This window comes from Xiphophorus maculatus, chromosome 17 (assembly GCF_002775205.1).
Source record: "Xiphophorus maculatus strain JP 163 A chromosome 17, X_maculatus-5.0-male, whole genome shotgun sequence".
In the NCBI taxonomy this organism is placed as follows: domain Eukaryota; kingdom Metazoa; phylum Chordata; class Actinopteri; order Cyprinodontiformes; family Poeciliidae; genus Xiphophorus; species Xiphophorus maculatus.
Genome location: NC_036459.1, coordinates 7,068,655 through 7,080,806, shown reverse-complemented (window position 1 = coordinate 7,080,806; position 12,152 = coordinate 7,068,655). Strand labels below are relative to the sequence as shown.

The 12,152-nt window shown below is 37.3% G+C and overlaps 1 protein-coding gene and 2 non-coding genes across 3 annotated transcripts; 2 read left to right on the top strand and 1 right to left on the bottom strand.

Moving 5' to 3' along the window:
- On the top strand, positions 1-11,047 carry ttll1 (tubulin tyrosine ligase like 1). The gene is made up of 10 exons (XM_005811933.2): positions 1-767; positions 893-1,010; positions 1,917-2,125; positions 2,201-2,381; positions 2,486-2,623; positions 2,739-2,847; positions 3,718-3,861; positions 4,645-4,731; positions 7,334-7,497; positions 9,189-11,047. Exons 2-10 carry the CDS (start codon positions 898-900, stop codon positions 9,316-9,318), a joined length of 1,275 nt encoding a protein of 424 aa, XP_005811990.1. The 5' UTR covers positions 1-767; positions 893-897; the 3' UTR covers positions 9,319-11,047.
- trnay-gua lies at positions 8,097-8,182 on the top strand. Its single transcript is given in 2 exon segments — positions 8,097-8,133; positions 8,147-8,182. It is a non-coding gene; the product is annotated as a tRNA-Tyr (tRNA).
- trnay-gua lies at positions 8,953-9,039 on the bottom strand. Its single transcript is given in 2 exon segments — positions 8,953-8,988; positions 9,003-9,039. It is a non-coding gene; the product is annotated as a tRNA-Tyr (tRNA).
- Positions 11,048-12,152: the final 1,105 nt, after the last annotated feature.

Below are 12,152 nucleotides of genomic sequence, written 5' to 3'. Positions count from 1 at the left end.
AAGAAATATATTACTCTACAACTATTTCTTACTGAGAATTCAACTTTCTTTTTCAGTTCAGTCCACCTCGGTTGGGTTAATATAGCACCGATTCACCACAAATCGCAGGTATTTTAAAAGACAAACAAATATTATTTATTACAGATCATCAAATTTGTACACTCATACAGACAGGTTTAATGAAATTTCTCCATCGCGTATGACGAATTCAACATATTTTGGCACTCTGCAGCCACCGGCCTGTTGTTAAAAATAGAAACAGTGAAATAGTGACCCCCTGTGGTAAAACGTAGCAATGACACCCCGCAGTGACATCACTGCGTCCTCCGTTGCTAGGTTATTCTCGTAATGCAACATCTTCTCGGCGTTCCTGAGACACACCCTTTTCAAACATTTATATTAATCATGCGGTATTTCACTAGTTGCACAGAAATTGTCCGGTTTTTAGCTCGAAGAAATGCCTCGTTGTAGTTTGGCCGTCTTGGGCGTTGTCGTCACCGCTTCACGTCGTCGGAATCAATAAGTGCCGCTACAGCAGCTAACATGGAGGCGGCGTTCGCTCGCTAGCTTTCAGCTCACGGTGATGCTTTACAAGCTGCCTGGCCGTAAAACTGCAGCCACCAGCCTGCGGATGAGACTGCATCCCTGACCCGGATGATGGCCGCCCAGTGTCTGCAGCAGCCCGGGGAGGATTCAGCAGCCTGCTAACGGAGCCCGTCAGAGCAGCAGATGCTGATGACTGGATGCTTCCTGGCACTTATTTGCAGGTAGCTGACTGTATATAAATCTTAAAGAGGATCCTAAATGATCTCACACACATCTCAGGCTGTGTTTATATAAATATGTTCGTGAGTATTGTGTGTTTGATATTTGTTGACATGATGTTTTGAAGGCACCATGGCCGGGAAGGTGAAGTGGGTGACAGATATTGAGAAGTCAGTCCTCATCAATAACTTTGAAAAAAGAGAATGGGTTCAAGTGACAGAAAACGAGGACTGGAATTTCTACTGGTAGGTTCTAGCACCACATCATAATTAAAAATACGTCTAAAATTTTTTTATAATTTCGCTAATTAAGCAAGGAAGAAATATCTTATGTAAGGAAAAAAAATATACTTTTTCTCCAAAATAACAATTATATTCACTCTTTATATCTGTTTATAAAGTCAAAGTAGTAATCTCAATACAAAAAAAAATCTTATCTTTAATTTTAACGCACATGCAGTGAAGCGAAAAACAAGTAAATAAATAATTGTTAAATAGAAAATCTTGAATCCTGGCGTGGCCGACTTCCTCTCACAGTCCAAAAACAACATAACTGTTTGGTTAATTGGTATTTCTAAATTGCCCTGAGGTTTGTGTTTTTATGATTCTTCATCCTGTATGGCTCCTTTCCGCCCTAAAGAACAGGCCATTCAAATAAGGCAGGAAATAGATGAAAGTAAACAGCTGCTCTGCCTAAACTTACATCTAAATTAATATTCCAACACATAACATTTTTAGAAAAATACAACATATAACGATTTCTAAGAAAAAGTGATTAAATGATTAATAAAAATGTGTGGCACACTTTTCAAAGAACTTGTTTATTAGTAATCCATTAATTTATTTTTCTGTGAGGTTTAAATTTATTATCCTGAGTTCTTAGCCACTCTTCAAAATGGGAATATACCATTTTATTTCAATGTTAATTAAAAGGAAAAAAAAAGCATACCTTATCTCGTGTTTTCCATTCTTTCTGAAGCTAATTCAAAGTGTTTCTTTAGAGTATGGCTGCTTTTTAGTTGGTTCTATAAATTTAATTAGGAGTTTATGCTCTTTTCTCTTACTAGGAAGAATTAATTGAATATTATAATTTGTTTGGTGGGAGATGGTCCAGTAATGAAGCTGTTTAACTTGATGTGTACCAACATGCAGGATGAGCATCCAGACCATCAGGAACGTGTTCAGCGTGGACACCGGCTACCGGCTGTCGGATGAGCAGCTGGTGAACCATTTCCCGAACCACTACGAGCTGACCAGGAAAGACCTGATGATCAAGAACATCAAGCGCTACCGCAAGGAGCTGGAAAAGGAAGGAAGTCTGCTTGCAGAGAAGGACAAGAACGGAAAATACATTTATCTGGGTAATGTTCCCCAGAGGTGGATATATGTACAGTCGTGAACAGTCCTGATGTTTTTCCTTTAACTTCCTTGTGCAGATTTTGTTCCTGTGACGTTTATGCTCCCGGCTGATTATAATTTATTTGTGGAGGAGTTTCGCAAGAATCCGTCCAGCACTTGGATCATGAAGCCCTGCGGGAAAGCCCAGGGGAAGGGCATCTTCCTCATCAACAAGCTATCGCAGATTAAGAAGTGGTCGCGCGACAGCCGGACGTCCACGTAAGTCAGGAAACGTGTTTCCTTTCAAGCTTTGGATGGAGAAAAACCACAAAAGAGTCATCATGGTATTCTCAGTGGGTGTTGCCGCTCCGTCCTGCCTCCAGGTTTGTTGCAGCATCCAGCGGGAAAGAGGCGTATGTGATCTCTCTGTACATCGACAACCCTCTGCTGATTGGCGGGAAGAAGTTTGACCTTCGACTTTATGTTCTGGTGACAACATATCGGCCGTTAAAGTGCTACATGTAAGCACCTTTCAAAACTATATCCTGTATATGTGTCGATTATCCGCCCAGGAAATCATATGGTGTTTAACAGAAAATATGAATTCGAATAAATCTGTCTGATCTGATCTGTTAGGTACAAACTGGGGTTCTGCCGGTTCTGCACGGTGAAGTACACACCCAGCACCAGTGAGCTGGACAACATGTTTGTGCATCTCACTAATGTGGCCATCCAGAAACACGGGGTGAGTTGTCATCAAAAGGAACAGCATTTTCCTCAACTTAGGTGAAGTACAGATCTGCTGCTGGTGCAGAAATATACAAAAATCAAGTACTGTCACTTTAATTTGAAAGCCTGGTATTTATTTTGCTAGTCTTATAGTTCCACAAATATAGTCGTTCATTTTAGATGAACTTCTTCATCATTCAAACAATCTGTTGAGACTGAGGTTGAAGTTATTTCTCTTAATTTGTGTAACAGTTGAGTTTCCTTTTAGTAATCTCAGTTTTATTGGTTGTTTTCCATTTTTCAAGCATTTTTCAAGCATAACCAAACAAATTATCTGCAGTAGGTAATATTCACATTCTAACATAAAGATATTCAAAGTTGCAGCTATGAAACAACATTCAGATTTACTCAGAAATGTCTGGAGCAGCCAGCCCCATCTTTGACTAATTGTTCTCCCCAATTTCTCCCTGTCTTTTTTTTTTATTTTTGTAAAGTTCATACTGGTTAAGTATTAGTGTTACTCATTTTCACTCTATCAGAAATGGTCAAATCAGCTCAATTCTTCACTGGAGGTCCTTCCAATAAATTAAAATTTTTGTTCATGACCAGAAAATATCTCTGATTTGCAACAATTCCATTATGTTAATGCAAACCTGCATCCTGCAGATTAGCTAACCGCTGAAACACCTGCTTTTAATGACAGCAACTGGCTACTACTTTCTCTCATCAAACACAGGGATGTAGGAATGACACAACAGTTTTCCCATGACTAAAACGCATCAAAAAATACTTTTTTTGGTTATTTTTAAGGTCGTAATATTTCTTTTAGTTTTTTGAATCTTCACAGAAAGCATCACATTTCCAGTTTATCTGTGTTTTCCAACAGGACGACTACAACCACGTTCACGGGGGAAAGTGGACAGTCAGTAATCTTCGCTTGTACCTGGAGAGCACCAGAGGAAAGGAGGTGACAAACCGGCTGTTTGATCAGATCCACTGGATCGTGGTGCAGTCACTGAAGGCGGTTGCAGTAAGTTTATAGCATGAATGACTGAATAAAAGAGTTGCTTATTTCTGATTATGTTTTCTCTAATTCTGACACTTCTTTCACACAACTTTTTCACATTTTGCCACAAAACCACCTCAAACATCAATGTAGTTTATTGTAAATGGGTTGAATACAAATGGATGCCATACTTGAACTTTCAAAAGTTTTCTAAATCCTTAAATTTTGCTCTAAATTGTTCTGGTTTCTCACATTAAATTGCAACGTAACGCACTGAAGTTTGTGCAAGATGTGTGAATGCTTTTGTAAATATTTATTCCTCACTTTTTCGTCGCTGGGGAAGTCTTGCGCTCACTTATCCATATTGTGTAATCACCTTTCAGTGTGCTGAACCTGTTTGCAGATACTTCCCTGTATGCACCTCTAGCAGAAAACAGAAACGTTTCACCAATGAAATATTACACCTCTAAAACCTGCAGGTGCTAAATAAGTTTTTTTTGTTGTAATTTAAACTTGTGCAGGCAGAATCCGAAACCTTTTACGTTGTTTTTTTAATGTGACAAAAGGCCGTCTGATTTCTGAGAGCTGTAAAACCACCTGCATGTCTTAATATTGTTTTAGCCCACAGGACACTAAACACACTTCCTTTTTTAAATACGAGCTCTTACTCACTTCCTCTCAAAGGCATCAAAGCATCTGCTGCTGATAGATGTGTGGTGTATTTATACTCTGGTTGTTTGATAACTGATGAAACAAATGAAAAATTATTCGTTTTGCTGATTCAGTCTGTGTTTTCTTCCCTGTTAGCCTGTGATGAACAATGACAAGCACTGTTTTGAGTGTTACGGGTATGACATCATCATCGACGACAAGCTGAAGCCGTGGCTCATCGAGGTGAGTCATTTGTTGCACACTCGAACAAAAATGATGTCGAGACATGCGGTTGTTGTACATTTTCTTTACTTTCTTTTTTTTCTTGAAACACGAACAACATCCATAGTCCAACGTGCGTCACACTCAGGCTGCTATCTACTACTCGGCTTCTTCAACACAGCAAGCACTTAGGACCCAAGGCTGCCCTACGCGCCTGTTCAAAAGTCCTGCTTTTCTAAACTCCTTTCACTCTCAGCCAGAATAGTTATCTACATATATATGAATGCACAGCTTCACATGGACAATGAATCACAGTGTTTTTCAATAACAAAAAAAGCAAAATATTCATAGGAACAAGAATAGAATCCTTTTAATGGAGGGGGGGGGGGGGGGTCCTTGATCTAAAGTCCCCAGCAACTGATCCCCCACACATTTCTCCAAGCCAGTCGCATTGAAATGTTTTCACCTCGTAAGTTATGAAGCCTAAAGAATAAACCCTTTCCTGCAAAGCTGGGAATCCAGCTTTGGGTTTATTTGGAGTCTTCTGTTGATCTGGGTTTTTTTTCAATAAATAGTTGGAAAACTGTCTGGATCAATACTTGGAAAATGTTGGATGGATGTTGGATGGATGGTTGGATGTTGTATGGATGTTGAATGCATGGATGTTGTATGGATGGATGGTTGGATGGGTGGGTGGATGGATGGATGGATGGATGGATGGATGGATGGATGGATGGTTGGTTGGATGTTGGATGGATGGTTGGATGTTGGATGGATGTTGGTTGGATGGATGGATGGATGTTGGATGGATGTTGGTTGGATGGATGTTGGATGGATGTTGGTTGGATGGATGTTGAATGGATGTTAGATGGATGGATGTTAGATGATTGGATGGATGGTTGGATGGATGGATGGATGGATGGATGTTGGATGGATGCTGGTTGGATGGATGGTTGGATGTTGGATGGATGTTGGTTGGATGGATGTTGGATGGATGTTGGTTGGATGGATGTTAGATGGATGGATGTTAGATGGATGGATGTTAGATGGATGGATGGATGGATGGATGGATGGATGGATGGATGGATGGATGTTGCATGGATGTTGGTTGGATGTTGGATGGATGTTGGTTGGATGGATGTTGGATGGATGTTTTTCATTACCAGCTGACTCAGGATGTTCCCTCTGTCTCAGTTTCTTCCTGTTTTCCTTTTAGGTTGTAATTCAGAAAACCTCCCTATTGTTTCAGGCTAAATAAAACCTTCATTATAAAGAGTTCCTGACTAAATAATCAATCATTGGTATTTTCTGATCAGTACTGTCTCTCTGGTAACCTCCAGAATGAGACTTGCTCATCTTCTCCCATCTTAGTCGCTCGTTTTGTGCTGCTGGTTGGTGAGAAGCTCTCTGTGTGTTTGTGACTCTTTATTCATCTAACAGAAACTGATGGAAACACAGCAGACACTTTCTATTTGCTGCTCTCTGTCTTAGCTCTGGTAAACATATCTCTCTGTGGCCTCGTAATGAGTCACAATGCACTCATTTGACGGTTGCACGTTGTGCTGCTGGGTTTCTAGGCTGTGTCTGAGTTATTTCTGCTAGCGGACACCGATCCGATCTATTTCCAGCGGCGCAAAGTTGTTTGTAGGGCAAAAAACGTTCCTCTGTGAGGAACACGTTCCAGAAACTCAGTGAGTCTGCTCCTCAGTCCCACCGGTTCTGAATTTAGCACTCAGTTACAGACGGTGAAATGGTTTAAAAGCCTCTTGTCATTTTTTGGTACTTTTCTTCCAAGCGGCATTTTTGATATTAACAACGTCGCTCATTGCCCAGTCGTTTTAGATTTTACGCACAGTGACATTTCACCAAGAATTCATCCTAATAAACAACAGAAAGTTGGATTTCTTTCCTTTTTATTTGGTAATCTGATATGAAGATTTCAAATATATGTTTTGCAGCTTCTTCTTTCATACCTATTAGCATCCTAACTATTTGAAAAACATTAAAATAAACAAAAAAAACCCACAAATTTAAAAACAAGTGTTTATTTCAGTGAAATGTATGTGAAATACATCAGTCTGAAACAATTTTTAGAAATATTTTAATTATTCAGGGTTTTGGGAATGATCATCAATTAGTTCTGATATCTTTTACTTGATTTAATATTGGAAATGTCATCATATTTATGTTTATATTTCTTATATTGTTTGCACTGTTTTGGTTGGCTTTAATCTCATTGTACATGTATACAGTGACAAACAATACATTTTAATTCTAGAAATTTGGTTTTAGTTAAAAATGTATTTATTTTAGTTAAAAATGAGAAAACTGAAAACGGATCATGGAGAATAATGTATCAAAATCATTTATTTAATTCAAATATTTCACATTTTATACCACCACAATAAAACAACTTTTAACATTTCTAATTATTTTCAATCAAATTTAAACAAAGACATATAGTTATAAAAATATACATTATGGTATTTAAATGTGAATAAATAAACTATTGCATTATTAATCACTTCCCACCAGCCGTGAACCCACTCAGGGTTTATTACAGCCTAAATCTCTCTTCTTCTTCTTCTACTTCTGTAAATATGGTGATGTTTGTGACCCACAGGTTAACGCCTCTCCGTCGCTGACCTCCAGCACAGCCAACGACCGCATTCTGAAATACAACCTCATCAACGACACGCTCAACATCGTCACGCCCAACGGGGAGATCCCAGACTGCCGCTGGAATCGCAGTCCGCCCAGAGAGGCCCTGGGGAACTACCAAGTCCTGTGAGTGACAGAAACCCTCCGCTAGCTCTTTGGGGTTAAAGAATCCATCATGGCGGACAAAAACATCCTCCAGCCTTTGGGTAGAACTGGCGATTGTAAATGACATAAGATGAACTGAACATTTGTCACATTAAAAATCCAATTTGAGCTGTTCTGCATCTGAAAGGAGCATCATTGTTGGTTTAATTTAATTTAATTTAATTTACAGTTTTTATTTAGATTTTCTTTATACAGAGTCTAGGTTTTTTTCTGCTGATCTATATCCTGTTTCGTGCCAATTACATTTTGATTTCCTTTGATAGCAGAGTGTTTTTAATTTTATTCCTAAAACTAACATCTTCTTTGATCTATAGATTTATTTTATTTTATCAACAAACTTTTATTCTTATCTGACAATTTATTTGTTTTTCATATATTCTATTTGGTAAGTCCTATTTTTGTTTTTATTTTATTCCCAAAACTAACATCTTCTTTGGTCTAGATTTTATTTTATTTTATTTTATTTTATCTTATTTTCACAAACTTTTTGAAAAAGATTCTGCACCATTCCCTCAGAGCAGTAATGTGTAGACTCCACTGTTGGGTAAACATTGTCACACCCTTCGATAGCTCAGTTGGTAGAGCGGAGGACTGTAGTGGACTATCAGTAATCCTTAGGTCGCTGGTTCGAATCCGGCTCGAAGGAGTTGCTTTTAGGTCAAAGGTTGAGATGGAAATGAATGTAAACATTAAGTTTGACCTGTTCAATTGATCATTTCAATCACAATTTAACCAATAGATTAATTCCTAAATGATTAAAGTTAAATGGAGACAAATACATTGAGAATTTATTAACTATATAATTAGTCCAAATTTTATTTTTGAATAAATACAAGATTGTTTCCCACTTAAAAAAAAATAATTTTATAAAATATCACTAATGTTAGTGTTAAAGGTTAATACTGCTCTAAACGGTGTAGCACATAAAATATTAAATTATTTAAACAAATCCAGAAATAATTACATCTGATTTAGAATTAGGAATTTCACATTTAATAATTTGATCTGAAATGTAATTATTCATTTATTCATTCCTAAATTTAAATGATTGTAAAGATGTTTATTTTTAAAGTGTATTTTTTCCTAATTTTACTTTAACTCTGACATGTGTAAAATAAAATACTTTGTTTATTTTCAACATGGGGGCATACAAACTCATTTCCAATCAGAAACAAACTTCTTGGTCGAATGAAGTTCATTTAAAACTTTTATTTGCCAGACGTATGATTAATTTTATGCTTAAATCTACATTTATCTTATTATTGGGAATTGCTATGGAGTTGAAGCTGATTTTGTGTTGATTGAATGTGAAGTGTTTCTGATATTTTTGTATAGGTGGTTGGTTATATGTAGCTAAACAGGGTTTTTTGTGTAGTTTTTGTTGTGAATGCAAAGTACTGGGAAGAAAATAAAAGCTCCTTCGAGCCGGATTTGAACCAGCGACCTAAGGATAACTGGATGTTCCACTACAGTCCTCCACTCTACCAACTGAGCTATCGAAGGCCGTTTAGAGGCAGTGGCACACACTTTATCCCGACGCTGTTGTGTTAATCCTGAAACCAGAAAGTTTTAGACTCGGTGTTTACACGCTCCATGTCAGAGCAAACAGAGGAGGAAACCGGATCTCAGTCGCGCTGTTTGTTTTCCATCAGGTATGACGAGGAGCAGGCCCAGAGCGAGAGCGCCGAGCATGACCTGAGGAGCCGCTCGGGTCAGCTGCTGGGTTCAAAGGGCACCCGGGGGAGTGCTGGCGCCCGTCCTGCCGCAGCCACATGGAAGTGAGGCGATGTTACTGACTCCGAATATGACTTCCTCTGTCTTACTGTTAGAGCAAGAAATGAAGACCACCCAGAGTTTTGTCAACGGCCAGCCTTCATTTCTCCAACTGTGGCACACTGTTGTTCAAATGTAGAGCGATCGGTAAAGTTTAACAGATGGAGACTTTGGGTATTTGTAGGGAATATCCTCATGACCCCAATGGTCTACGACCTGAACTATGCATGATTGTCGATTACTTGCACCTAACTCTGATCTGCCAAAAAGGGTGCTAACATCGAGGACAAAGTGTGTGAAGGTGAGAAGCTACGCTTGAAAAAAATAGAGGTATTATGAATGCAAATGGTTTTAAAGTTAAGAAGTTTATATGCAGAATTAGAGTTGCTAAATGTTTATAGATCCCAAATGTTTTTTAAATGCTCATGCTTTACAAGGACTGTATTCAGTGCAGAATACCGCACTTTATTTATTTTTTTAATTTAGACTTATGTGTTAGAATGTTAATAACTTCCATTTTGCATTTTGACAAATTCAATATGCATTACATCAGAGATCTTATAGAAAAGTCTATATGTAGTTAGAATGTACTTGAAACGTTCTTAAAGACTTTCCAATCATTTAAGCCCCGATGAGTAACAAAAATCAATTTTTTTAAAAAACTCAGAGGATATTGGAAGCAACAGATAGACAGTTGTTTAACATTGTCTTGTGACTAATCACTGTGTGAAATCACCTTCTAATGGACAAATATTTAATTTCCCTTTGATTTATTATGTGTTTTTGAATTAAATTGAAATGGGCAAAGGTGAAGCCTTTTCTCCCCATTTAAACAACCCAAAAATAATGACAGTACAGATACAATTTTAAATCTAAGTTGTTATAATTTTGTGAAATCAACAAGAAAAGAAATTTTGCTATTTAATTTTGACTGAAGTAGGTCATTCTGATACATCTTTAACCCTGCCTTGAAAAAGAAACACATTAGTTGTTTTTTAAGGTAAATGTTTAATGGTATGCTGATCACAATGTGGTTTTTATTTACAAACACAAAAAAATTATGTAACAGGATTCTTATTCTGTGCTCATGCTTATTTTTTCTTATTAAATCCTGCATTTTTACGTTGTTAAACTGTTCTAAAGACTCCTAAAGCCATTAATGAATGTAACTGAGACTATTTAAAACAAACTTTTTTTTTTAATCATCTTTGTTTTCTCATGGAGTCATACTTCATTATAATGTTTCTTTTGTCAATAAAAGCATGATTTCGCCTTATTCCCCACAACGACAAATGTTTCTTCATTCCTCATGGAGATGCTACCATATATATTAAGCATAAATGTGCTAATTTCTAACCAAAAATCCCCAAAGCACAAGGTATCAGCTGCACATCCACCTGTGAAGTTAAATTCAGTGAGAGATTTCGGAAATTCCCATTGTTAAAGGAACTGGGTAAAGCCCTACTTGGTTCCCACTGCTGGTTTTCATTACATGATCAGAAACAATTCAGCTTTTGTCACTACCTGTTTGCAGCTGTGAGCTAATTCTGGATGTGTCTTATTCATTATTTTTTTCTCTATCCCAAGAAACATTTCATTTTAACTGATTTAAACTCAGGTTTGAGTACATTCACATTCTTCTGTTGAAGCTCTGATAAGAAACGGTTAAAATGTGATTTATTATGTTATGAAAGTATGCACTGTTCTCTTTGCTAAATAAAGCTGTGGTCAGATTTCATTTTTAGTCCGTTTCTTCTTGCAGAAGAGTTTCGATTTGCACAGGTCTGTAAAAAACGGAAATGTAATCATTTAAGTTTCCTTTCTCTAAAGATGCGTTTTGGGTGTTTTGTTTCTAAAGTGGAGGGCAAGTGTAAACTATATGCGGGTTATTTTGACATGCACATCTGAGTATGTGGAAGTGAGCTGGTCTACACACAAGTGTGTTGCTACAAAATGCCTAATTTGCAATATTGTTCACCCACTACATGAACTTGGACTCTTCTGTGCCCCCTAAGACTCTGAAGATTTTTTTTTGTTTAGAATATTTAAGAAACTTTAATCCATTTATCTTGATTGAGGGAGCATAACAAGTAAATTTGCTTTTAATTAAAACAAATTCTCCCCACAGACCCACACTGCAACAACTGTAGTCTACCAGTGAAGACAGCAAGCCAATAAATAGATTTGGAACCAGATTTAATAACAGCATTAGGTGTAATCAGAATATGTTTTTAAAATACAAAGTGAAATGTAGTTGGTCTTTATTTTACTGCCTACCTCTGAAAAGGCAATTAAAAACTCATAAAACCTCCACAATATCTGGAAAGTAGTAATCCCCCAAATGTTTTTGAGGATGTAACGTCAGTAAGGCGTTCTACAAAGCTGCACTGACGTCAACTTCCGTCAGTTCTGTCCGCCTTCAAAATAAAAGCCCTTTACAACTATCCCAAAGAAACTTGTTGATGTTGCAAACTTACAGATAAGACCTAGGATAGCTAAAAAACATTATTTTTGACTTATATCAAATGTAATATAATATAATAATCAAATATCAAAATTCTGACTTTTTACTTGTAGTTCTCTCATTTGGCAAAGTCAAACACAACATCTATACTGAATATCTCTAAGCTCTTAAGTGCTAATTTTCAATGGTTTGTTATGATGTGTCGCTTTTTGAGATACTCCAGCCTCTTTCATGCTTAACTGGGGTATTGATTCAGCAGATGAGGCTGTAATCAGTCATGGGTTTGGCCTGCAAAGTGAGATTTAACTGGGTGGAGGGGGTAATTATACCTTCACTTAAGGTCAAATTATTTTAAATCCATTTTTGTCCATTACTAAAT

Bases quoted from the DNA above. Each gene is read 5' to 3' on its own strand.
- ttll1 (XM_005811933.2), top strand. From the start codon at position 898: ATGGCCGGGAAGGTGAAGTGGGTGACAGATATTGAGAAGTCAGTCCTC. The intron at 2,624-2,738 runs GTAAGCACCTTT...CTGATCTGTTAG, and splicing joins CGGCCGTTAAAGTGCTACAT to GTACAAACTGGGGTTCTGCC. The intron at 7,498-9,188 runs GTGAGTGACAGA...GTTTTCCATCAG, and splicing joins CTGGGGAACTACCAAGTCCT to GTATGACGAGGAGCAGGCCC.